The sequence below is a fragment of the Sarcophilus harrisii genome, chromosome 1 (genome assembly GCF_902635505.1).
Source record: "Sarcophilus harrisii chromosome 1, mSarHar1.11, whole genome shotgun sequence".
Taxonomy (NCBI): domain Eukaryota; kingdom Metazoa; phylum Chordata; class Mammalia; order Dasyuromorphia; family Dasyuridae; genus Sarcophilus; species Sarcophilus harrisii.
This window is the reverse complement of record NC_045426.1, coordinates 53,275,429-53,302,805: the sequence shown is the minus strand read 5'-3', so window position 1 is coordinate 53,302,805 and position 27,377 is coordinate 53,275,429. Positions and strand designations below refer to the sequence as shown.

Below are 27,377 nucleotides of genomic sequence, written 5' to 3'. Positions count from 1 at the left end.
AATTACACCATTTCTAGGGAAAGCTGAACAAGAGGAAACATGAATTTTTTTTGAAAAGTCAGAGGAGGATTGTGAGGTGAAATTTCTATAAGTTTTAGGCTAAATAAAAGGAATTAGGTTCAAACATAAAGAACTCTCCAAAAATGATGGCTTTTTTTTAGAAAGATGTATATAAATTTTGGAATGTACTGAAAAACTGGAGAAATTCTGATCCTCCTCAAATAATTGGATGCAATTATGGCCAAGAGTTGTCACACTGACTATAGGCATGTATTCTTAAAAGCCCTTTCCCCTCCTGTTTCTTTAATTCCTCCCCAGAAAAAAAGAAAACATCAAATACTGCCAACTTCTGCTCATGAGAAATCTTGATTAACTATTTTCTATTTAGGCCTAGTTATCACAGAGCAGAAAAGAAAAAGATTAATGAGTAACACGAAAACATTATTTCACAGGATCCTCTTTGATTCTCTACTTACCTGTTTTAAATAACCCATTTCCATTCCCCATTAAAAAGTTATGATTGATTTTTCCACCCTATCCTTTTTATCTCAAAAAAGGTCACATTTTAGGAGCACTTAGGAGAAGGAAAGAAAAAGCACTTTATAAAAGGAAATGTCAAATAAATCCTACCAGTAATCTGTTTCCTGCAGCCAAAATCAGCTGAGTTCCGTCGGGCTTAAATGCAAGGTCATATATACTAAACAGGAGACAAGACAAAAGGAAGATTATGAACCCAAATGGTGAGGTCTGCCAATGGTCAGGAAATAGATTTCAATTCCATTATCAAATGCTGCATATACCTCAAGGAAAAACTACAGTAAATTCCAGTCAACCACTGCCCCTTTACAGCCCATTTTTTTACTACCCATTCTGCAATGTGCTATGTGTTCACAGCTCCACTTGCCCAGGACAATTTATGGTAGCCCAAGAACATTGGCAATTTGTTTCAGTATTTATGTAATACAGTTTGAGAAGAATGGAAGAATTGGCTGTTGAAGATCTGTATGGATAGGTCAAAGTATACTTTCCTACAAAGTTGGTTGTTATCATTATTAATATTGTTTTAATAGTTTAGATGTATATAGTATATAGTAAGCTAGCATCATTAGCTAAATATATATATAATAATTTACTGTTAAGATAGAAATCTCATAACATGACAAATATGAAAAAACATCATAACACATTCCCATTACTAGTGCCACCATTATTAGTATTGCTATTTTTAATGTGTACTCCAATTGACAAAAAGCTCATCTTTCCATCATCCAAACATTTTATCAGTAGCATCAACAACAAACATTTTTACAAACCCATTAAAGAAAGCACTGAAATATAACATTATTTAAAATATGACTCTGAAGCAACTTCCTTTAGTTGTATAAAATCTACTCTTTCTACATAGCTTTTTACAATGGTTCTACTAAATGAAAAAAAATTATATGAATAAGTGTTCCTACTTTATTAGTTTTTATCAAATAGTAACTGTTGATCTGATGATATCTCTCTGTTCTCATCTTGAAACTACCTTTTTTAATTAATAAATTTTTAGATACATAACACAAAACCTCAGCACATCTACAACTGACTCTTCCACAATATGTAATCCTCAAATACAATTAAGTAAAACTGCATAAAAGGATGACTATGACTAATAATCACTGAAGCAACCAAATAATTGAAGTACTTCTCCTGTCTACTAAAAGGATGGTATGTGCTTAATATCTATTAGTCCAATTTTTAAAGTTTTATTTTCAATTAACATTGTATTAATCTTAGTATTTATGCAATCCTCTTTGGCTTCTCCATTAAACAACTTAAAAGAAAAAAGATAAAGCAAACTCTAAATACCTTGCTACAGAATCCAAAAAACTAATTCCTATGTTAGCCATGTCTGAATTGCATATCTCTTTCTGCATTTTCACTTCACCACCTCTTTCTATCAAGAGGTAAAGGACACATTTCATCTTCACTCTCCTGGACTCCTGCCTTATTATTTTGTTGATCAGAGTTCTAAAGGCTTTCAAAGTTGTTTTTGATATTGTTATTATTGTATAAGTTGTTCTAGTTCTGCTCATTCTGCATTGGTTATTCCAGTTTCCTCTGAAAACTGTCCATTTCATCATTCCTTATGGCACAGTAATATTCCAAAAGTCATATACAACAATTTGTTTAGCAATAATCCAATAGGACATGTTCTGAGTTTCCAATCTTTGGCTACCACAAAAAGAGCTGTTACCACATAAAAGGTAGATCCTTTTCTTTTTTAATTTTTTGGGGCACAGATGTAGTACTAGTATAAATGAGTCAAAGGGTGTATGTATATATAGTTTAGTGTCTTTTGAAGTATCCATCCTTACTGCTTTCCAAAATGGCTGGAACAATTTACAGCTCCACCAACAAAGCACTAGCATACCTGTTTTTCCATAGTTCCTCAAGCATTTTGGTCAATCTCCCCATTTGTCATCTTTGTCAGTTTGACAGATAAAAAGTTACTTTGATTTGCACTTCTCTAATTATTAAAGATTTGGAATATTTTTTCATTTGTGGTTAACAATTCTAATTTCTTTGTCTAAAAACTGCCTTTTCATATGCTTTGGTCATTTCACTTTTAGGTATCCCCTGTTTTTGAGCTGAGTTTCATTGGCAGATAAAGCTGTCTTCATTTAGAGAGTAGTAGTAATAATATTTTTCTTTGGGCTCTACTTTGTTCATTCTCTAATCCAGGGGTCTTCAAACTACGCCCACAGGACAAATGCAGCAGCTGAAGACGTTTATCCCCCTTACCCAGGGCTATGAAGTTTCTTTAAAGGCCCACAAAACAAAGTTTTTGTTTTTTACTATAGCCCAGCCCTCCAACAGTCTAAGGGACAGTGAACTGGCCCCCTATTTAAAAAGTTTGAGGACCCCTGCTAATCCCTCATAGGAGTCTTACCACTTTTTTCATAAATTCTTCACATTCATCAATCTTCACCATGCAGTATTATATTATTCTATGAATATACCACAATTTCTTCAACCCTTCCCTAATTAATGAGTATAAAGTTTGTTTCCAATTTTTCTTTTCAACTTTTTGCTACTGCAAATAGTGCTGGTGTGAACACTTCTGATGGTCACTTATCGCCTTGAAGCATAAACCCAATAATGAGGATGTTAAAATCAAATCATATAGACAATTTTGTAACTTTTCTTGCATAAAAACTTCAGATAATTTTGCAAAACAGACAAATTCATAATTCTAATAGCAATCAATTAATGATCCTGTTTTCTCATAAACCCATCAATATTTAATTTTTCCATATTTTAACACCTTTGCTAATTCAATGAGAGTGAAGCTACCTCTGACATGACAGTCTTACCTGGAACAAGTCACTTAACTGTCCTGAACCTGAGTGGTCCCATCTGTAAAATGAGACAGTTGCACTAAAGGCTTCTGAAGTCCTTTCAGTTTTATATCTATGATCCTGATAACTCAGATTTGATTTAATTTGGTATTCTCCAATAGTAACCAATTGGAGCACATTTTAGATGACTGCCTGTAACTTGCATATTTTCTGAGAACTATTTCTTTATATCCTTAACCTTTTATTGCATTCTTAATCTTAAAAATTATGTCAAATCTCTATAGATTTTGGACATTATGGTGATTTTTCTTCCTTAAAAATTCTTGATTTTTATTCTTTTAGTACTATGTTAATTCATCTATCAACTCACATTTGAGAGTTGATATTGTATAATCAATAAGCACTGACATTAAGAATCTATTACGTGCCAAGAATATAAAATGAGACATCTAAGGAAATTACACTCTATACATACATATTCACAGAGAAGCAAATACAGGAAATATATCAAATAAATAATAGAGAAGGGCACTAACAACTGGAGAAAGGCAAATTAGAAGAGGAGGCACTTGAGTCAAGGCTTGAAGGGAGATAGGAGTTTCAAAAGATGGAGGTGAGAAGGGAAAATGAGGTAGACAATGTAGCCTATGTAAAGGCACAGAGTTGGGAAAAAGAATATGGTGTACAAAGAAGATCAAGGGGACCTACTTGACTTGAATGGAGGATGGATGAGGGGAATAACATATAATTATTTTGGAAAGATTACCTGGTGCTACACTATGACAGGCTTAAATACCAATAAGAGAAGTTTGAATTTTATCCCGTAGGCAATGGGGAACACTTAAGCTTCTTTCCTCAGAAGGATTATATAGTCAGACCTGAGCATTTAGAATATCACCTAAGCAAATGTCTAGAGGCTGGGAGAAGGGGAGAAACTGAATGCAGGGAGATCATTTAGAGGCCATTGAAATCACATAGTCAAAAGTGATAAGGATCTGGATGAGGATGATTATAGTGTGAACAGAGAGGAGCTGAGAGATAGGAGAGACAACGAGGATGTGGAATCAACAAGATTTAGCAACTGATTGATTACAGAGGTAAAATAAGAGTAAGAGTAAAGGTTATCTCATACAGTTGCAAACTTCCATGTCCAGAAAAATGATGGTGCCCTAGAGTGAAAAAAAAGAACTAAAGATGCGGAATAAAAATATTGGGAAAAGATAATAAATTCTGATTTAGAAATAATTAAAGATGCTTACTAGGCAGCAGATGTCCATCAGGCATTAAAATGTACAAGATATACAGATCTGGGAGTCATGTACATAGAGGTGACAACTGAACAATTAGAAAGTGAAGAAAGAGCTAAGATTGAGTCCTAGAACACATTTTCACATAGAGGATGGGGTGTAAATGATGGTACTGCAAAGAACGTTAAGAAAGATGAGGTAGGTAGAATTAACGGAAATTCAATTTGGTACATTATACAGTGCCTTTCTTTTCCAAGGAGCATAAAGTGTTGGGTAGTTATGCTTAATTATTATCAATTTGCCATTTTCTAAAACAAGAATTTTTAACCTAGGGTCAGTGAACATTTTAAAAATATATTTTGATAACTATAATTCAATATAATTGGAACTTTATTTTATTCATAAAAACATGATTCTGAGAAGGGATCCACAAGCTTCTTCAGGCCTGCCCAAGGGGTCTATGATACAAAAAAGGGCTGAGCCTTACTCTAAAAGCATCGACCTTTGTATTGGAACAATCAGATTAAAAAGAGCCTTCTCTAAACCCAGGAGCCACAGTGGGAGAATTCAATTACAGGGTGTGAAATTGGAAGGGACCTAGTGCACCTCATTTTGCATGTGGGAAATGTCCAAGGAGATGAAGTGAGTTTCCCAAGATTAGACAGGTATGAAGAAGCACAGCCTGGGAGCTAACCCTGATCTCCTACCTCCAGGATGCCACAGCATTGAAAGGGCTCCCATAGGCACTGCATACAATCTCAGGTTACAGCCAATCTCAAGGAATAAGACAGACGCTAGGTAGACAGACAGACAGATAGATGATGATAGATAGACAGACAAATAGTAGGTAGGCAGATAGACAAATAGGGAGGTGGGTAGACAGGCAGACAGGCAAATAAGTAGATAGGTAGGTAAGTAGGTAGATCAATTTAGATGCATAGATACAAAGATGATAGTGATAGGGGCTGTGAAGACAGGTACATCAATTCACTATTGGTGAAGTTGTGAATTGTTCCTTGGGAACTTGGGAAAGCAATTTGAAATTGAACTTTTAAAAGTTACTAAACTTTTCATTCCCTCTGATCCAGCCAGCAATATGACATTTAGGCATACACAGTATTCCTAGCAAGGACAAATAAGAAAAGATTTCATAGATACAAAAATACATAAAGCAACATTTTTTGTAGTATCAAAGAACCACAAGGAAGATGGATAATCCAAGTATGATGGAATATTAATGCACTATAAGAAATTTCAAATATTAAGAATTTGGAGAAACTTGGGAAGATAGATATAAATTTAAAAAACAAAGTAAAGAGAACACAATGATCACAATAATATAAAGGAAAACAATGCTGAACGACCCTGCTTAGACCAACAGCAGCTTCAGTGGACTAAATGAAATGCTACAGCTGCTGACCAAGGCTTATGTCTTCAAACAGGGTCAATACTGTGTTGATTTGTTTTGTGTGACTACAACTAATATTTTACAAGGAAAGTTTCTATTGAGGAGGGCATAGGGGCAGAAGCAGGAAATGCAATGTCCCATCCAGTGAACAGCTTAGAAGACCAGTGGTCCTGGAAAGGGAAGGAGATGAAGGTTAATAACATAAAGCAGGACTAGATAGGAAGGTGAGGAACATGCTGTTTGTATCACATACTAGAAGCAATCGAGAGCTACAGAGGATTTTCAAGTAAGGAAGTAACATGGTCCATGTTTCAGGAATTGTCTGTTTGTTAGCTAGCTGGAAAGATGGCTTTGACAGAGGACAAATGTGAGACAGAGGCATAATCAACAAGACTTGGTGACAAAGAGGGAAGAGTCAAAGATGACTGGAAGGATGATGGTACCCTTAACAGAAATCAATCAAGAAGCATTTATGAGGTGCTTGCTATATGCCAGGTAATGCACTAAACACTGAGGATACAAATGCAATAAATTAAATGCTCCATCCTAGAGTTTGAAAGAGGGATGCCTTTGGAGTGAAAATATGGGCTCTATTTTGGACATGCCAGGAAATAAGATGCATATGGAACATGTAAGTATGAGGCTTAAACTTGAGGCAGAGGCATTTAGGTTAGGAGAGTGAAAAAGAATGGGGAAGTTACATGCTATTAAAAATGAAAAACCTGGTTCTTGATAATCCTTATGGGCAATGATTAATGGTCTTTTCTTATTGAACCTAAAACAGACATCAATGAAGCTCTGGGACCAAACATGAGGACTCACAGGGAATGAAAATAAGCAATATTTATTTTTTAAGTTGATGGACTTGCTTTATCATGATTTTAATATAAGAAATGTTCTTTTACATCATGCAAACTCATTGTTCCCCTTTTCCCTCCTCAGGCCAGGCCATTAATGAAGATGGCAATGATGTCCATCTGTGCCCAACTAATGAGTCCTAATGCATACCCAATGCATGGTCCATAAGGGCAGGGACTGTATTCGATTTGATTTTTGTCTCATTATCCCCACTTCCCACAGTACCGTACATAGAAAAGACACTTCACTTAGCAGATACTTGCTCAATTTGGTGATTGGTGAATCCTGTCTACTGGAGCTTGTCCTTGGGGTAACCTCTTTTGACCCCAGGATCTCTTCCCTAACAAAGCACTTGTTCTCTGTTGTTCTGTGCTTGTCGATCAGGACTGGGGGGAGTGAGGGGGAGGCAACTCTTTTTCTGAAAATTCCTCACTCTCCTTTAGTAGAATCTGTGCAGTCCCCCATGAGATCACACTATGCTGACCCATGGCATAAGATAGGGCATCAATCAGCCTTTGAAACCACAGGCAAGCTCTGTGACTATCCAACTAACTCCATACCTCTGAATCTCCCATTTCTGTAAGGATGAGAAGAATGACATTACCAGTCTCACAGAGTTAAAGGTGAAATGGGAATATAAAACACTTTGTCATGTGGTAATTTAAAAATAATTACAGGGGCAGCTAAGTGGCGCAGTAGCTAGAGTACCAGCCTTGAGTCAGGAGAACCTGAGTTCATATGTGACCTCAAACACTTGATATTTAACAGTTATGTGATATCCTGGACCTCCAATTGCCTGACCAAAAAAAAAAAAAAAAAAGATAATTGTGACCATAGTATTATTGCTATTATTATATCAATATATCCACATACAGCTGCAGTTGCAATCTCTAGAAGAATCATCTCTTTCTACAGGCAATGCTAACATCTATTTTATATAGATGAGGAAAATGAGGTCCTTATGGTCTTGCAAAAAACTGCCAGCCAAGAATTTAGTAGCCATTTAAAACAGGCAAAGCCATAAATGAAAAAAATATATTTTTAATATGTTTGATCCTGTCTTGCCTTGGGCGGAAGTTCAAGGGCTATTCACAGACAGGACTTAATACTGCTATTCACTGATCCTGGAGCTTTGACCTCCTGTTTCCAACCTGAGCCAGTTCACAGCTCTTAGGAGCTCATTGTTGTGATGCTGACTTGGTATTGTCATATATTTGGCACAGCAAAACTTCTGAGTTCAAAAGATCCTGGGATCTGGGATGACAGGAGTGGATCATCACACCAGGGGAAAGTAATGTTCCTTTTATTGTCCCTGCAAAGATCAGGTAATCTGCTCACTATCATTACTGGAATAATTTCCAAACTTCTGAGAAGGTGTCATCCTTTCATTTGAAGGGCTTGAGTTTGCCTCTTCCTCTCCTTCTTCCTAAAAGTGATATATATTTCAGTTTTCAATAAGAAAATAATTATCACATGGATTTTTTAAGGGGGTTGGGAAGGCAATCTCAGACCAGTTCGCTAATCTCATCTAGGTTCAAAGGGTTGCAACTGCTACTCATGAGTCTGATCTCTTACTCCACTTCTAACCTGGGATGTTTCTCCCTTCCTTAGGCAGCCTTGGAGCCCCCAGCTCCCAGAGCCTCATCATAATGGTGCGAGTCTTAATGCAAATACTCATTTCGCTTCAGCCCTGCAATAGGCAGCTCAGAATTGCTGAACTCAAGAAATCTACCTCCTTCAGCATCATCAGTAGCAGAGACTTCTGGAGTATATCATCACATCCAGCTTATTTTGCCAAACTCTTTGGAATGACTAAAAGACATTCTGAATTGCTGCAGCATCAAAAAGAAATACCAGCTCCTTGATTTAGACTCCTTTGGCTAGTAATTGCTTTCATTCCCATTTCAGGGACAGCTTGTGAGGCCAGTGCAGAAAGACAATTCAAAATTCTTAAAAAACATGAATTTCAGCCTCTATTATTAAAGAACAAATGTTCAACCCTGATTTTCAATTTAGCAAATATTTATTAAGTACCAATTATGTGCAACATTATGCTAGCTGCTAGGAGTACAAAAATAATAAAAAGCGCCCCCCACCCTTTCATGGTCTACTTGCAGGGAAATAACAAACATTTAACATAAAAGAGAATATGATAGAGCAAAAAAAAAAAAATCCACATAAAGGGATGGGAAGATCTGAGATAGGATAAAGTATTTTCATCTGGGAGAATCTAGGAAACTTCATGAAAATGTAACTCCCAAGCTAAGACGTAAGGATTTTAATAGCTGGGAATGAAGTAGTACATTTATGCACAAAAACAGACAGAATACAAGTGCTGAGGAGCCCCTGAGTAACCCAGTTTGGCTTGACTACAGAGATCATGAAGGAAACTAATATTATTTTGGCAGCTTAGTAAGGAAAGAATGGGAGAGGGAAGAGCCTGGAGCCAAAGAAGTCACTGAAGAGGTTCTCACAATAGTTGTGGTAAAAGGGATGAAGGCCTGGACTAGGATGAAGGAAACACCAGAAACATGGAGCTGGTTTCAAGGCCACTTGGAAATTAAGAGATGTGGGGACTTGAAGGAGAAGGAAGAAAAAGAGTAGAGTCAGAGATTTCAAATCTGAAATTCTCAAGAGGAAGATCAACATATTAATTCTTCTCAGCAATAAACTTCATGGTGAACTTCCTGTTACCACTAGTAAGAAAAATTTCCTTAGTCACTATTCCTTTTGTGGCCAGGACATGATCTTATAATTGTTCCATTTTGCCTGGAAAGACAGTAAAAATTGTTGCACAATCATCCACTAGGATATAAGTTTAAGAAGGCTTCCCTGAGATACTGAAGAAAAATCATCTTTAAAAATAGCTGTGTACTTTTTATGCAGAAATCCCAGGTGTTTACTATTTTTAAGCAAATACTGATCGGGTCACTCTTGTGGAAAGAGGACTAGATTTGGAATCCAATGTGTGTTAAAGTCCAGGTTCTGCTATTTACTAATTATAGTACCAGAGCAAGTCACTTGAACTCTACCAATCCTCAATTTCCATGTCTGTAACAGAGTAATAGAGTCTTGCACAATCTATTTTATGAAGCTATTGGATGCAAGCAAACACAACCAGTCAAGTGTTACTATGTACATGGTAGGAAGCGTCCTTAACTCTCAGATCTTCCACTTGGTTTTTGGATCCTACCATACTTTGGTCCTGTTAAACCTGACTTATGGAGCATTGTTTCCTATGATTTCCTAGCAAAAGTTCTTCAGTGAATTTAAACTCTCCATTTTTGTGACCAGTGCACATATTATGTCACTTGTTGTTTCCACAACTTTGAGCCTTCCTTCATCCTGCTCCTTCAACCTGAAATGGCCCTATCTCTGAGGAGAAGGGCAGAATTTACTAGGTTCCCTACCATGTAGGCTAGTCTAGATCCACAGCTCCAACTCCCTTCCCAAGAAAGAGGGAGATATTCCCTGAGAACGGCTCCCTATCTCTCACAAGAAAATCCTGTTTAGAATCAAAGCCCTTTTTAACCTGCCTCCATCTTTCCAGTCTCCTTACATCACTTTACATCATCTCCTTACAAGATCTTCAATTCCCTGATGTTTCTCAAACAATACACTCCCATCTGTCAATTCTAGCATTTTCCCTGGTGGTCTTCCATGCTTACAATACTCTCCCTGATGACTTCCCTCAAGTTCCAGCTAAAATGTCACTTAACTGTTGTACACCTTTTAATATCCCCCTTACTTCTAGTGCCTCCACCTACCTATTATCTCCAATGTATCTTGCATAATACCTTTTTTATACTTGCCTTCCCCAGTAGACTGTGAGCACCTTAAGAGCAAGGTCAGTTTTTTACCTTTCACTGTATCCCAATGCTTAGTACATTGTCTAGAATTTAGTAGGTGCTTAATATTTATTAAGTGGCTGACTCAATACAACTTACTGTCCAGAACATTCATTTTCCATATATAAAACTGGACTGACCCTACAAAAATCAGTGCTGTTCCTTTGTTAAGTATCCTTTCCATTATGGATAAGTAAATTTCCTTTTGTTAACTGCTACAAAGTTTGAGTTTCATTCAATTCTAGTCAGGAATTCTAGACATGCTTCATTCAGGCCTGGCTCATATCACTCAGGCTCTGCTAGAATTCTGTGAATTACAGGGAGCTCAGTATTTTATTTCAGAGTTGAACAGTCTCCACATGTCTAAAAACACATGGATTGTTTCAACTGAATCCATTTCAGTTTCAAATTAATGCATTTTTCTTTCCAACTCCTTCACAGGAAAACAGATCATCTTCCAGTTCTACACTCATAAATAATACTGTCAAATACAGTTTCTAATAGCTTCTTCAACACCCCCTCACAACCTGGCAGAGCTTGACCAAGCTGCATCCAGCATGTGTACATCACAGTAAAGTCACAAAATGTTAGAAATGGAAAAGATCTAGAAATCATCTAGTCCAACGCCTTCATTCTGAGAGATAAACTGAGATTCAGAATAGACAAGATGACTTGCTGAAGGTAAGGGAGTAAGTTAGGATGTTCTCAATTTTTCAGTGAAAAAAAAAAAAAACAAATACATGACTTATCTGGAATAAGACTGTTCACTACAGAAATAAAGTGAAAGAGCTTCCTTCAATGAAAAGAGAGTTTCTCTTTGAGATGTTTAGAATTGGAAAGGCAAGATGTACATGATTCCAAATACAAAAGAAATAGTTGTGGTTTTGTTTGTTTGCAGTTGCAGGAGTGACTGGAATTAGGTAGGAATTTTAGCATTGCAACTAACTTTAGAGAAAATAGAAGTCTATTTTAGATAAAAGAAATGGCACATATTAAGGGAACAGTTAGGAGGCAGAGTTTTTAGCTGAACCTAAGGGCAGGTAGCAGGTATTAGAGAGCAGTAGTGGGGGATTTAAAGGTCCCAAATGCCTGAGGTATGAAAGGCAAATGGGAGCCTTGGTAGGTAGATAGATGAGTGATGCATATCAAAGCACATCTCAACTCCAAAACCATTCCAACCTGGCTTTGTATTTATTTAGTACATACTTTATATTCACTTATCTGTATACTGGCTGTGTCCCTAAAAGAAAGTAAAATCCTCAAGGGAAGATGAAAAAATGTTTGTCTTTGTATCCCCTGCACCTAGAACAGCACTTTATCCAAAGGGGAGGCCTTAACAAATGCTTATTGCATTGAATAAACCTGAATTAAAGCAATGCCAAAGGAGAAACTAGTTTGGTATAGAAAAAAGAATACAATATTTGGGATCCAAAGACCTGGATATTTACTCCTTGTATGATCACAGATAAGTCATTTACTCTCTCTCTAAGCCTCAGTTTCTCCATCTGTAAAGTGAGAGTTAGAAGAGATGGTCTTTAAGATCCCCTATGAGAAACAAATAAGATAACAGATACAATTTAAGAAGCAATACAATTGCTGTTACAATGTAATCTGAATGAAGAAATTGATCCACTATATGGCACAACACACATAACACTTTTTAAAGTTACTCTTTATTATATTTTTACTACTGGAAAATTCTATCATCCATATCATTAAGGTATTTCCTGCGAAAACTTTACCTTTCAAACCCTGCAATGGGTATATATGTATATAAGAGCTTTCTTCCAGCTCTACGTTTAATGTAATTAAAGGATGTCAGGGAAAATGAATTCAATGCTAATCAACTTTTATTAAAAATCTGCTATGGCTGAGAAACTATGCAAAGCACTAATTCTTGACCGGAGGGATCTCACAAACAGGATAAGAACATTTCTATAAAACCTTAAAATCCAATTCAACAATTATTAAGCACCTACTGTGTACCCCGGGCATTGTGCAATGACTCAGTTCCTGTCCTCAAGGAACTTAGATTCGTAGAGAAGAAACAACAGGTATAAAGAGTAAATACAAAGCATTGAGGGGAGGGGCAGAAACTAACAGGGGACTCGGGTAAAGCCTCCTGGGGAGCGAGCCTTGAAGGCAAAGTGTCTCCAAAGACATCTGGATGTGGAACTGGGAATACCGAATTTGGCAGGAGCACAGACTGAGGGCGATGATATTTAATATTCCTTACGCACTCTTGTCCAGGGGCTTCGGAAAAGTGTTAAGCACTTTACAAGCATTTTTTAGCAGCTTAGTAAACTACTAAGCGTTGAAGAAGGACCTGGAAAGCGAACCCTTCCTGACTCCGAGCCCAGGGCTCCTTTTTCCTGATCCATGTTCTGCTGGGGGAGTGCACACACGCACAGGGGAGCGCAATACAAGGAGGGAGGGAAGGGGGGGTAAAGGGGGACCCCCAGGAGGACAGGAGCCTGACGGCGGCTGGGAGGGGGTCGGGGGAGGCTCCTGGCGTTGCCTGGTGCAGCTCCCCGATTTTACGGATAGGGAGAGGGAAGCCCAGGCAAGGAGGAAAGGAGGCTGGAGACGGGGAGCCCGCTTCCACCCTCCTCCCTGTCCCCCTCAGTCCCCGAGAACCCCGCGTCCTGAGCAGCCAAAGTTGCCTCCTCTTAACCGCCTCCGGCTCCGGCGGCTCCCGCCCTCCCTCGGGCCTCCCCTCGGCTCACCACTGCTCCGCCTTATCTCTCCAGGTCAGCACGGCCCTCATGGCCTCTCCCCTCGGACCCCGGGCCGGGCCCTGGGTCACTCCGTCCCTCCCAAACCGCAGCCACTTTGGCTACCTGGGCTACCCCGGGCAACGCACATGCGCCGTGCGCGCCGCGGGACATCCCCGGCAACGCACATGCGCCAGGGGTTCCTCCCGCTGCCGAGGACGGCGCAGAAATCCCGAGTGCGCCTGCGGGACAGGAGCCTGCCGCTTTGCGCATGTGTACGGAACTGTCGGGAGAGAGCGAGAAATGGAGAGGAGGAAGGTTACGGAACTGCCCACCCGTCCGTACGTTCTCACACACATACGCGGGCAAAGACCCAGACACGCACATGCGCACACGGAGAGCGCTCCCTACGTGGGGAATTCACTGCGCGTATGAAGGAGTTAGGAGAGACCGCCAAGGGACAAAATCGCACCTACGTGGGCTCCGGACTAACACGGGGGCTGCCTGCGCTTGCGCAGTAATTGGCGGGAGATGGGAAGCGGACTCCACGGATCATGTGACGGGCAATTCCGTTTAAGATGGCGCCGCCCAGGAGCCCCTGGAAGACGCGAGCATGATTTAAGACAAATCCTCCTCCTCCTCGGCCCGGGGCTTCTCAGCTGGAGGCGGAGGCACGGTTTCAAGCCCACCCCATCCCGCCATCTCCGCCCAAGCGGCGCGGCCCCACTTAGAGCTTCCTCTTTTTGCCCCCTTTTCTCCCCGCTTCCTGCTCCGCTTTTCAGCCCAGCCTAGGTGACGGACCAGTTTCTGGGCGGGCTGGCGGCAGGGCCCGCGTCCCTCTTCGGCCACCTGAGCCCGGATGAAGAGCCCGACCCCGGGGCCCCCGATCCGACCCTCCCTTCCGTCCAGGGCGGCCGCCTTCGCACTTGGCCAGGGGTCCAGGGAGGGGCAGTGCCTCGTAACCGAGTCCGGGTCTGAAGCGGGGAGAGGACGCGCGTTGCCGGCGGTGTGAGCTCCAGGCGGAGGAATCAGGGGGCTGAGCAGCTACTGGTGCGGTCTCGTCTCTGTCTCCTGCGGTCTGCGGTTTCGTAATTATCTGTAATTTATTAGGAAGCGGCCCCGCCTTGTCCGACAGTCCCAGCTCCTGGGGCACTGCAGAGGCTGGTTCAGACGCCAACGTCTGGGGAAGCGAGAGGGATGCCAGGTCGCGAAGCTGAGACTTCGCTCCGTCCGGTTCTGATTTTTCACTTGAACAACCCGAGCCGTTGCATTTTCAGTTTTTGTTGGGCTAGGAGCGCTCTTGCGTGCCAGCATGCAAGAATGGGGCCCTGCAGGGAACTTTAGAGGGAGGCTGGTAAGGGAGAAGCATCGCTGTGTTAGCGGTCTTGCTTGTTAATCTGCGACTGAATCCAGTTTAGAAAAGGTACGTGATGTCATTCCTAGCTGAAAAGGTTTCCAAACAAGTTGGCTTAAAATCCTGGCAAAGCTCCTTGCAGGACTTGCTCTGCGGGTCACCGGCTGTGTGGTCCTAGGCAGGTCGTTTTCCTCAGCCTCTGCTCTGTACAGTTAGATAAAGACCTCCCATTTCCACTATTCTAGGATTCTCTCCTTTAGGGATTAGCAAGTAGTTACCTCCAAAGCATTCTTAAGCTTGTATAAAATTTAATCACATTTTTACAGTGTTTGACGAACAAAACCAAGCAAAATTTTGAGGCATCATAATGGTGTTTGCAGTGCCTCTTATTTAGATTGGAGACCTGAAGTCCCTCCCTCTCCACACAACATTATTGTTCAGTTGTTTTCAGTCATGACTACTTCTTCATGACCCTATTTGGGATTTTTTTTTTTTTAATTTTGCAAAGATGCTAAAGCAGCTTACCATGTCCTCCCGTTCATTTTACAGATGAGGAAACTGAGGCAAACAGGGTTAAATGACTTTGCCACCAGGGTCACAGTCTCTGAGAACAGATTTGAACTCATAAAGATGACTTTCCCAATATAGATAAGACCTTATCTCATTTTATCCAAATAATCACTGATTTGTGTTCCTGATTGAATGAGCAAGCCCAGTAATTTATCATTTCTCTTTCAGTGAGGAAGTTGAATTTCCAGGAGTTGAAAAAATGGGAGATGATGAAAGGAAGTTAGTGACAGAAGAAAGAGAAGAAATAACTCCCCAATTACAGGAACTTAATGCCAGCATTCACTGCGATGGTGGCACTATCATGGAGCATTCTAAGTCTGTTCCTTGTGGATGGGAAAGGATTGTCAAACAAAGATTATCTGGAAAAACTGCTGGAAAATATGATGTTTATTTTATCAGGTAAATAAAGTAGGTAAGATATCTCATAAGTCATTCAGCAAACATTTATTTAGAACCAACTATGTGATGTGCCCAGGCAGGTGATAAAAATAGGAACAGGAATTTTGTAGTCTAATATAGCTTTCTCCTTCCTTTTTTTTTTTTTTTTCTGCCTACAATGCAAGGCAAAAGTTAGACCTACATTATTGTATTATAAAATGCTTTGAGATCTTTGAAATCACCTGAGGCAGCTTAGAGGCACTGTGGGACAGAGTATAAATCGGGAAGATTCAAGTACAAATCCTGCCTGAAACACTTAAGTACTAGCATTGTGTCCCTGGGCAAATCACTTAGTCTCTGTCTGCCTCAGTTTCTTCAACTATAAAATGGAGATCATAACACCTACCTACAAGGGTTGTTGAGAGCATCAAATGAGATAGCATTTATAAAGCACTTAGTACACACAGTAGGCGCTATATATAAATGCTTATTCCCTTCTCCCCATCTCACAGTTTAGATGGGAACACTCAAAAATCAAAGTTCAGGCGTTTTCAACAATAAAAGCTCAATGCCTTTTACAGGTCTTAGAATGGAAATTCTTGATTAGCTTTCTCAAACTTGTTTCTCTTTTTATCTTGCTCCTATTCATCAGTGAATCAGTTCTCTTATTTCTTTTTCTAGTCCTGAGGGAGTGAAGCTTAGATCCAAAAGTTTACTTGCATGTTACCTTCATAAAAGTGGAGAGACTTCTCTTAAGCCAGAAGATTTTGACTTCCGGGCCCCTCCCAAGAGTGACACTCCTTCAGGACTCCCACATGCCAGTAAGGAAGCTCTGGCAGCCCAGTTCCAGGGGGAGCAGAGCTGCCTGAGCCCAAAACAAAAGCTGAGGACGCCTCACAGGAAAGAGAAAGATGCACTTCCTCTCCCATGTAAGGTTTCACAGGTGCAGGACCAGAATAGCGAACTGTCTCGCTTCACTTCCAAGCCAAGGCTCCAGAAGGGTGCTGATGTCAGTGACTCCCAGAATCTGAAAACACCCACAGGAAAGGCAACAGCTACAAAAGGGAGTCACATGAAGGAAGCTAAGAAAAGGGCCAGAAAAGGTCATTCTGGCTGCAGTCAGAGACAGAAAAGGGCAGCATCTGGTAAAGGAGCTATTTCCATTGCACAAGACAAGCACCTTGAGAAACCCCTTTGCTGTTCTGATGACAGAATGAGTAACATGAATATAAAAACGACAGAGGAAGAAGAAAAAGAACTGATAAATAAAATATATGCTTCAGGCTCACATGCCCAGATGCATACTGCACATGGAACTTGTACAGAAAATGCATTAGGTGCCAGTGAAGTTTCAGAATATAAAGAAAAGAGTGGGCGTACTTCTGGAGGATCTGAAAAGACCTTTATAGAAACTGGAGAAAAAAAGGAACATTTGCATGCTGACATTTTAAAATGTAATTCTGAAATAGACAGTAGCAGCTCCCAGGATGAAAAAGATTTGACTTTTGTGCCGACATTTCAAGGTATACTTGTATTTTTAAGAACTGCTGAAATTTCCTTAGGGGAGCTGTTAAGGTTTACCATTACAAAATTCTGTAGATCTTGCATAGACATTGTTTAGAATTTAAGAATCTAGAGAGAGAAAATTCAAAAATATTCTCTCCTATAGGTCCCCATTGAGTCAAATACTGTTTTGTGGATTTTTTCTTATTTTTTGTAAATGTAATTTCAAAATACTTACACATTATAACTGATTGTGACAGGATTTTCATTTTGGCATTCTGAAAAAACACAGCCTCAGACAAATGCTGCCTGTTATATTCATATTAATATTCATCTTTCCCTGGAGGATCTCTAAGCAGGTAACCCTTCCTACCTACCCCATCCCAGTGACTCCTGGGAATTCCTAAGCAGCTGTGCTTCATTCTCTGAGGGTTACAGGTACCCCCAGGGAGTTAAACTCTCACTCCTCTCCATCTCCCACATATTTAGCAAACCCCCTGGGCTAGAATTTGGGTGTACTTTATTTCATTCTATATGAACCAGTAAAGAGTAGAAATCACTTTCCTCTCTGACATACTTCATACCTCAGTGTATATTGTGTTGTATCCACAAATTATTTGTATATTATAGATGATGCAAAATTTTTTTCTTGAACTTCTGCTTCTATAATAACTGCTCTAAAATATTCCATTAAATACTTGACAACTATCATCATGTGGATCATCTCTAATCTGCAGTCTAGTTTTAATATGGAGATCAGAGTTTAACAGAGCTTTTATTATTATGAAACTTCAGTGGAAAATGGATTCTGCAATCATCCCTAAAAAGTGACTCCTTTTAAACAGCTTTGTAATAATTTGCATATTCATTGGGATGTTAGTGGATACCTCTTTGCCCTCTACAGGCCTGTACCCATTATGGTGGTGGAGGAGACCCAGGTTCTCCACAGCTGTGCCAGTAGGTCGAGCAGAAGCCCCAGCAGCCCTCACAAACTGAGTCACAAGGCAGGGGGTTTGTAGAACAGATCCAGAAAGGACTCTGGCTTTCTCCAGCTCTGAGATTCTGAGATAGAACTAGAACATGTTACCCATGTTCTGCAAGTGGGAGTGTTACTTACCACTAGGAGCTAACCTTCCTATGAAAGGCTTTGCAATAGTGGAGACAGCTTAATGGAAAGATTAGTGGGCTTGAAGTCCATGGTGTTAACCTCACAGCCCTCCCAGGGATGAGTATCAGAATGAGATAATATGAGTTGCTTCGCCTTATTTAAAGTGCCCTATAACTATCAACTGTTACTCATATTAAGTAGAGATTTAGGTAAGTTATGAGGGCTATAGAAACTTCTCTGGAGAGCTTTGATAACACTGTAAAAGTGACCAGTTCAATTCCAGGGACTAAGAGGCCTACCCAGATACTCTGACTGCTGACCCCCCTCTCTAGGGGTCACTTCCTTCAGCATTTAAACCTTTCAGAACAACAAGGTTTGCTCAGTGTCCATAGCCATACAGGTTGCTATTCCTGGATAATAGTTTAGTCATCAGTAGTGTCTGTAGCCCCTCGTATCATGAAGCTTTGAGCACTTTCCCTCACTTTTTATTGTTTCTGCTCCTATAATGTTTACTTTAATCATGAATTTCCCAAATAACAGTACTAAAAGCTAGTGTTTATAGAGTGTTTTGCAATAATTTTTTTATGGATGTTATCTCATTTGATCCTCACAACAACTCTTTGAGGGAGATGGCATTATTATTATCCCCATTTAACAGTTGAGGAAACTGAGGCAGATAGAAGTTAAGACCAAGATCACATGGCTAAGTGTCTGAGCTCTTCCTGACTCCAGTTCCTCCATTCTATCCAGTGCTAATTCTCTTTACAGAAAACATCATCCAGCGACCACAAGTGGAGAGAAGGAAAACCAGCCAGTATTTCTCCAACAAATATAACCAAGAAGGTATGGAAATATAGCAGTTGGATTCTAAAGCCACTTTGAGTATCTAACATTGACATGATGTATTTGTTTAGCCCTTAGTCCACCTCGACGGAAACTGTTTAAAAAGTGGACTCCCCCTCGGTCCCCTTTTAATCTTGTCCAGGAAACACTCTTTCACGACCCATGGAAGCTCCTCATTGCTACTATATTTCTCAATAGGACTTCAGGTAAGTGAGACAATGTTCAAACTACATTTGCTGGTTTCTAAGCTTGGCTTAGCCAACCAACCAAATGTCATCTTGGGGCAAGCAAATTGTCTCTCAGAGCCTCAGTTTCCTGATGCTTAGAATGAGGGGTTTGAACCAGAAGGTATCCAAGGTCCCTCTTTCCATTTTTTAAATTGTGGGTGAAAATACCTTATTCCTTTTTCACCAAATTACCTTCCTACTTCTGTAGAGAACCTACTAGGCTTTAGTCATTAATGGAACTGTAATAGTCTAACATCATCCATTCAAACAGTTTCTTCATATTTTTCTTAGCTTGTGTCATCTTTTGTTTTGCTTTATAGAGTCAAGGCTCTTCACATCTCTAAAACATTCTTTTCTCTTGCTTGTTCTTCCATCTTTCATTTTTCCTTTCTCTCAGAGCCATTCTTTATAGAAAGGCTTCAGTGAGATCTTCTGTGATCTTTCCTGTAGCGTCACTTCTGATGTTCTTCATCTTGAATTCCATGGACAGTCTTATTTCCAGTTATCTGGCCTGCCACTGCATCCTGAATTTGCCCATCTACCCTATGTGTCTTCTCCCCAGTCAGAATCCAAGCTCTTGAAAGAACAGAACTGTGTCAGCATCTTTTTCTTTGTATCTGCAGTGCTTAGTGATTAGAAAGGTTAGGAAGACACACCTTAAAAAGTCTGATGCTATATACAATGTACTGCAGAGAAGGCGGAGCGTGCATGCTCCTCTTTCTCCCTTGGGAGCAAGCTTAGTCATTATGGTTTCACTGTCATCACTTTCAGGTTATTTGTTTCCGCAAACATAGTTGTAGTCATTGTGTATATCGTTTTCTTCATTCTACCCACTTTGCATCCACTGATACTTTGTGCCATGACAATCATCAGATATCAGTAATATTCTACTGCATTCAGGCTCCACAGCTTGTGGAGCCATTCCAATCAATGGGCATTTACTTTATTTTCAGTTCTTCAGTATGACAGAAAATATTGCTACAAATATACTTCTTTCATTGGCCTCCCTGGGAAAGAGGCCTCCCAGGGTAATCTCTAGTCAGAGAAGTTACTGGGATTCTTAACTCTGGACTTCCCATAGTATGTCTGTTAGTTAGAGGTACAGTGATGTCACTCTTGCTCTGGTTTTCTAGAGATTCCTTATTTTCTTTTATTTATTACTTCAGACTCTCTGTTGATTTATACCAAAATTTATGGGATACAGTCAAAGTAGTTCTTAGGGGATATTTTATATCTCCAGATGCTTACTTGAATAAAATAGAAAAAGAAAAAATCAATGAATTGGGCATGCAACAAAAAAACTAGAAGAAGAACAAATTAAAAATCTGTAATTAAATATCAAATTAGAAATTCTGAAAATAAAAGGGGAGATTAATAAAATTGAAAACAAGAAAATTGTTGAACTAATAAACAGTTTCTGTCCTTTCCCCTCCTTTTTGTTTTTATCTCTAATTTTATTTGCTGCATTTGTTATTCTTTTTGTGAGCGAGGGAACTGACCTGAGTTGTGGCCACTCACTTGATAGGCCTGCTGCAAGTCCCACATCTCACTTGTGCATATTTCTTTCCAAAAATTTCCCAATATCATTTGCCATTTCCACTTTGTTTTGTTTTATTTGGGGGAAGGGATGGTTAACTATGATTTTATTTTGTTACTTGAATGGGACATCACATAGAGCCCCTGACTAATCATTTCTATATATTTCAAGTTCTTTGTCAGTAAGTATTGGTTTTCTAGTATAGGTATTTTCTGGTTTCAGGAATGACTGGTAGAGGCAGCCTCCCCTAGCCTGACCTACCAGAGAGAGCTAATTTTGGCCAGATCACCTGGGTATCATCAGTAAAAAACCTGCCTAGGAGCAAAAAGGTTCAACCCCAGAAAATCTTTTTTTCCAGCTCTTAAACTCAATCTCTTTGAACTTCATAATCTCTGCATGAGAAATGAACAGATAGAAAAGTCAAGTGAGCAGCATACCCCCCCTTCTTGAGTGACAGTATTCACCAGCCACTGTTTCTCTCTAGGCAAGATGGCAATACCTGTGCTCTGGGAATTTCTGGAGAAGTACCCTTCAGCCGAGGTGGCGAGAGCTGCAGACTGGAAGGAAGTGTCCGAGCTGCTCAAGCCTCTCGGGCTCTACGATCTCAGAGCCAAAACCATCATCAAATTCTCAGGTACTTTCCTTAAGATAAACATGAAAATGTGTCCAATCTTCAGAGAAAGCCAGGAGGTGAGCACCTATTACACCTGTTAAAGGGATGCAGTCATCTAGCACAGGCTGGCTCTCTCCTGAGCCTCAGATTAACCCTAGCTCAAGCATCTTAGGACCTGCCCTCCGGGGAACTTGCCTCTTGACACTGCTTTGCCCTCCTCCAATGGCCTGTCAAAGTGTGGAGCCTTACTGAGTGCTCACTGACCCCCTGTTTGAGCTAGGGTCTGGCGCCGTGTGCACTGTGCCGCCCGCAGCCCCTTGAAACACCAGAGTGGTGTCATAGGAACCAAGGGAAAGCCTGACCTCTTCTCAGGAGGTGACCGGGGGTGGTGAGTGGAGGAATGCTGGGGTTTGGGGGAAGACTTCCTGGCTTGCTGTGCTCCATCTTGGGGCTGGTGAAACCTGCTCATCTCCTGAGTCTTTCCTCTAGATGAATATCTGACCAAGCAGTGGAAGTACCCGATCGAGCTGCATGGGATTGGAAAATACGGCAATGACTCCTACAGAATTTTTTGTGTCAATGAGTGGAAGCAGGTGAGGAACCTCCATAGCCACAGCCTTAAGGAGCGCCACTCCCTTCAACCAAAGGTTGTATGGGCACCGCAACCCCATCGGGGGCTTTGGCTGGGGGAGGGGCTCTCTGCCATCCCTGGGCGGCACCCAAGCTCCATGTCACCACGCCTCTTGACCCGGGCTTAAAAGGCCATGCAGTCCTGAAGATGGGCGGGAAGCGGGGAGCACCCAGCAGGGCCTGGCTATGTGGTTTCCCTCTTATTGCCTCTGCTTCTTTGCCAACAAGCATGTGGTCATCCTCGTCGGCCTGAGGGTCGTTCTGAGGAATGCTGTCCCATTGTGAGCCAGGAGCCTGCCTGGAGGTAGCACCCCCTCCCCAGGTGAACCTGCTCTGCTCTAGCACTCCCAGCAGCAGCAGGCTGGGGGTCTCCCCTCTCAAGGAGGCCTGTTTTTCTTATGAGGGTCCCACAGAATCCATCCAGTTCCTCCTCTACACAACAGCCCTTTGATTATTTGAAGAGTGGTATTTTGTCTAAATTATTTTGCCTCCAAATAAAATCTCCCTGGGTCCCTACAGTTTTAAGTCCCTTCACTGTCCTGGTCCCCCTCCTCAGGAAATTTATCATCATTGCTCATGTAATAGAGCACAATACTGCAGATGTGATAGTTCTAGCCAGCAGAGAGCACCCTGCACTTCAGGTAATGCAGCCTAACATGGCATCCATTTCTCATTTTGGGGAGACAACAAAAGCATGCCGTCTCGGTCAACAAACCCCCTAAGGCTTTATCTTATGAGCGCCCACCATATCCCCAATATCCTCTACTTGACTTTTTCTAAAATGAAGACATCCCTGCCAAAGCCTTTCACTGCTATTAAATGGGCTGACCCCAAAATCTTAGCGCCACTGTAAGCTTTAATAGATTAGCATTTGTTAGATTTGGGGTTTTCTCTCTCACCTTGGGGATCCTTTTGGATCTCAGTTCTGTCATGGCATGTATAAATTTTACTTTGCAGAAGACTGTCACCTGTAAAGATAGTTAGCTCGTTGTTGAAAAGACATACACAGTAGAAGTTCTCCTCTGGATTAAGAGATTTCTTCAGTTTGGTTGTTTGTATAGCTTTGGACCCACCTAAGGGCCTGTAATCCAGTTCACATCCTCCTTTTTTGCCTACAAAATAGTGAGGTCTTAGTAAATGGCTCCTTTTTATACTTTCCTCAGCCCCGAGACCGTCCTGCTTCCTCTTGTCCCCCAGTAGTAGTTTAGTGTTCACCCTCATTTTGCAGATGAAAAAAAGGTTCAGGAGGGTTTAAATGACTTTTCTGTATTCATTTAGGTAGTAAGCAGCAGAGGCAGGATTTGAACCCAGGCTCTGACTCCTGTCCAGCACTGTTGTCATTCTCTTACATTGCCATTCAGAGTTATTATACCTTTTGGATAAGCTTCCATTGTGCAACTACAAGTGGGCCGTGGGCGGGACACTGATGACTGATTGGAATGATTCTGCTTAAAACACAAGTTTTAAGACTGCTTTCAATAGAAATGAACAGCTTAGATTTGTTTCTCCTTCTGCTTATCTTTTTTCTCATTTGTTTTCTTCCAGGTCCATCCTCAAGACCACAAGTTAAATAAATATCATGACTGGCTCTGGGAAAATCATGAAAAACTAAGTCTTAGTTAAAAAGACTTAACTTTTTAAATAAATTTCTGAATGCATCAGACCTCGATTTTTGAGGAACATGGAGTCATCACAAGTGCTCGGCCCGCTCTCAGCCTGTACAGATGTAAATCATTGACAACATGAATGGGACTGGACTACACAAATTGTATTAAATAGTAGCTGTGCTCTTCTTCATGGCATTTGTAACCTAATGTGCTGGAAAAATGCTTTGATTCTTTTTTAAATAAAGTGATCAAATTCAGCTTGTTTGTAAGGAATTTTTTTTCTCAAGAAAAGTAATGCCAGGCCTGGTTTTACATAGTAAGTAAGTTGCATAAGATCTAGACTTGGAAAGGGATCCCAAGATTTATATGCCTCCTGGTTGGGTGATTTCAGAGCTAAAAGCTTCCTATGTTTAAGAAAAAAAGTTAAGATAGTCAGAAAACTTTCTATATAAGCTGACTAAAACTAAAATTCTAACATGATAGAACCTTGATTCCTGTTGTAATTCAAATATCATGGAAATAGGGAATATATGTCAGTCTTTTATATGTATATGTGTACATATATAATTTAGTGTGAATTACTTTGAAATAGATCCTAAGAAGTATAAGTAAAACTATGCCCAGTAAATAGAAGTTTACTGGGAACTAATAAGGGAGATATGGAATGCCAAGACCATTGGTGGAAAATCTACAGTCTTGGGGAGTGAACCATACCCCAAAGTCCTTATTCTTATTTATGTTCACGTTATATCACCACAATGGCTGTTCTGTCTCAAATAAGCAAGTTTCCTGCCCTGCCTGGTCTTTTTTAAAGATCTTCTATTGCACCCTGAGTCTTCTCAGGTCTGAAGAGATCAGAAGGAAAGACAGGAACTTTAATCCTGTGGCAACCTAGAAACCTGGCATGGGAAAAGTTGTGGCCAACTGCTGACAAAAAGATCCCCCAACAATGGGGCCATTAATCCAAACGTAAGCTCCCTGAACTGCATGTTAATTTTAAAATGTAATGTCACCTGTTATTTTGTTAAAAGTTTTGGGAACAGCATTCATGTCTGACATCTTTATTCTAGAGGATTCTTACTGTGAGATCCAATGTAATCAACTTTTAGATCTAGGAGCAGGTTCTGAGAGGGTGAGAAAGGAGGACAATGAATGGGACTGGGGGGACAGTCCTGGTAGACTGGTATCTCTTTTGCAAGAGTCATTGTTGAAAAGGTATCCATGAGAATGGTTGAATAAATTGTGGTATATGAAAATTATGGAATATTACTGTTCTGTAAGAAATGACCAACAGGATAATTTCAGAAAGGCCTGGAGAGACTTACATGAACTGATGCTGAGTGAAATGAGCAGGACCAGGAGATCATTATATACTTCAACAACAATACTATATGATGACCAGTTCTGATGGATCAGGCCATCCTCAGCAATGAGATCAACCAAATCATTTCTAATGGAGCAGTAATGAACTGAACTAGCTATGCCCAGAAAAAGAACTCTGGGAGATGACTAAAAACCATTACATTGAATTCCCAATCCCTATATTTATGCACACCTGCATTTTTGATTTCCTTCACAAGTTAATTGTACAATATTTCAGAGTCTGATTCTTTTTCTACAGCAAAATAACGTTTTGGTCGGGTATACTTATTGTGTATCTAATTTATATTTTAATATATTTAACATCTACTGGTCATCCTGCCATCTAGGGGAGGGGGGGGGGTAAGAGGTGAAAAATTGGAACAAGAGGTTTGGCAATTGTCAATGCTGTAAAATTACCCATGTATATATCATGTAAATAAAAGGCTATTAAATTTAAAAAAAAGAAAAGAAAAGGTATCCATGCATATGGTTTGAAAATAAAAAGCTTTAATAAAAAAGAAAAAAGGAAAAAAACAAAACAAAACAAAATAAACCTTACCTTTTCAGTGTTTGATCATCATCCTCCACAGATAATGTGGCTAATTCTCCCTTACACTTACTTAGTCATGGGCACAGTCACTGAAGAGACAAGTATTTCTTGTGTTATTACAAGACAGATCCCTGTCCTAGAGACACTTGGGTCCTCACATGACGTTATTTCTAACAATCCTGGTGTGAATTAAGCCAGAATAAATCACCCCACCTTGGAAAAGCTGCTTCAATGTCAAAGCTAATTTTCTTACCTAATTTTTACAAGATTACCACACTGGGGGAAGGGAGGGGAAGAGTATGATGGTTGAGTCATTGAAGCACCTTTTCATTTTAATGAACCAAAGAGAACAGATATATACAAGTAGCACAGATTTGGAAGAGTTATATATTCAATTTGTTACATGCTTGAAAGGAAAAGCAAGATGTATAACCCAGAAATTTGCAGTTTCATTGACAATTCTCTTTTTTTTTTCTTTTTTGGTTCTTTTGAGTGAAAATGCCTGTTTTATTCATCAATTAAGTGTTGGATAATTTTTTAAGACAAAAAGAAAATGCCATACTATATTCAGAGCATCCCAAAAGTCTTGATTTTTAAACTGCAATAGTTTAAATCCACACTAAGACTTTAGTAACATTTCTAAAGTGCTGTTGATACTTAGTACGGGAAGGTATCCCAAGTGAGGTGCCCATAGTTACCACAGACTAAGTTATCCTCATGGGAAATTGCTAGGAGACTGTGTGTAGTCAGAGAAATGATCACAAGTCAAAAGATTCCTTGCAAGACTACCTGTTTGCTGTCTCTCAGCTATAATAATGCTATAATAAATTGGGTTCTGAACTGGGTCTTCTATTTGATAGATACCCCACAGGCTATGACTAAAATTCCCCTAGCCCAGTCAAACACTTTACTTTAGTTCATCTAAGAACATTTTTCTTTTTCTTTATTGTACACAATAACAGCAAGAATGTGTAATGTTCAACTATGAAAGTTTTGGTTCTCAGTGGTTCAGTGATCCAAAGCAATCCCAGAAGACTCTGGACAGAAAATGTCACCTGCTTACAGAAAAAGAACTATGGAGACAATGTAAATCAACACATGCTATGTTCAATTCTTTCTGTTTTTTTTATTTATTTTTAGTAGTAGTATAAATATTTATTGATTGATCGAAGTCATTGGGGTTTTTTGTTGTTGTTAAAGGAAATATATAAAAGAGTAAATCTGCATCTGACCTAATCTTTTTTTATGTTAAACATGTTCAATTCTTCTAAAGATAGTTCCATATTTATCATGCTGCACAAGAAAGGTCACATCAAAAAGAAAAAAGAAAGAAAGAAAAAAAAAGCAAACAAGAAAGGTGAAAATACTATGTTGCAATCCATATTCAGTCCTCAGTCCTCTTTCTGGATGCAGATAGTTTTCTCCAGCACAAGTCTTGGAATTGGGAGTTGTGAAATGATCCCAAACCTTCTGGAAAGCAATCTGCAACTATGCCCAAAGGAGATAAAATTGTGTATACTCTTTGATCCAGCAGTGCCATTACTAGGTCTGTATCCCAAGAAAATCATAACAGGAAAAGGACCCACATGTGCAAAAATGTTTGTAGTAGCTCTTTCTGCAGTAGCAAAGAATTGGAAAATGAGTGGGATGTCCATCAATTAGGAAATGGCTGAATA

General features: G+C 39.9%; 2 protein-coding genes across 9 annotated transcripts in view; one reads left to right on the top strand and one right to left on the bottom strand.

Moving 5' to 3' along the window:
• IFT122 (intraflagellar transport 122) overlaps positions 1 to 13,598 on the bottom strand; it is a 68,191-nt gene extending 54,593 nt beyond the window's left edge. For all 5 annotated transcript variants that reach the window (XM_031955528.1, XM_031955530.1, XM_012543651.3 and 2 more), the window contains exons 1-2: positions 13,432 to 13,598; positions 631 to 697 (exon numbers count right to left, since the gene is read on the bottom strand). In XM_031955528.1, coding sequence (XP_031811388.1) covers positions 631 to 697; positions 13,432 to 13,472 — 108 coding nt within the window. In that variant the 5' untranslated portion in view covers positions 13,473 to 13,598. The remainder of the gene's footprint in view (positions 1 to 630; positions 698 to 13,431) is intronic.
• A 105-nt stretch (positions 13,599 to 13,703) lies between these two features.
• Positions 13,704 to 24,046, top strand: MBD4 (methyl-CpG binding domain 4, DNA glycosylase). Of its 4 annotated transcripts, none has more exons than XM_031955563.1 (8): positions 13,705 to 14,469; positions 15,512 to 15,742; positions 16,403 to 17,244; positions 19,101 to 19,175; positions 19,247 to 19,381; positions 21,424 to 21,573; positions 22,042 to 22,199; positions 23,728 to 24,046. In XM_031955563.1, exons 2-8 carry the CDS (start codon positions 15,543 to 15,545, stop codon positions 23,803 to 23,805), a joined length of 1,638 nt encoding a protein of 545 aa, XP_031811423.1. In that variant the 5' UTR covers positions 13,705 to 14,469; positions 15,512 to 15,542; the 3' UTR covers positions 23,806 to 24,046. The 4 variants fall into 4 exon arrangements, with proteins under 4 accessions (XP_031811433.1, XP_031811423.1, XP_023353973.1 ...); XM_023498205.2 differs by having other exon boundaries at positions 13,706 to 14,842; XM_012543640.3 differs by having other exon boundaries at positions 13,709 to 14,842; positions 22,042 to 22,145.
• The last annotated feature ends 3,331 nt before the right edge of the window (positions 24,047 to 27,377 follow it).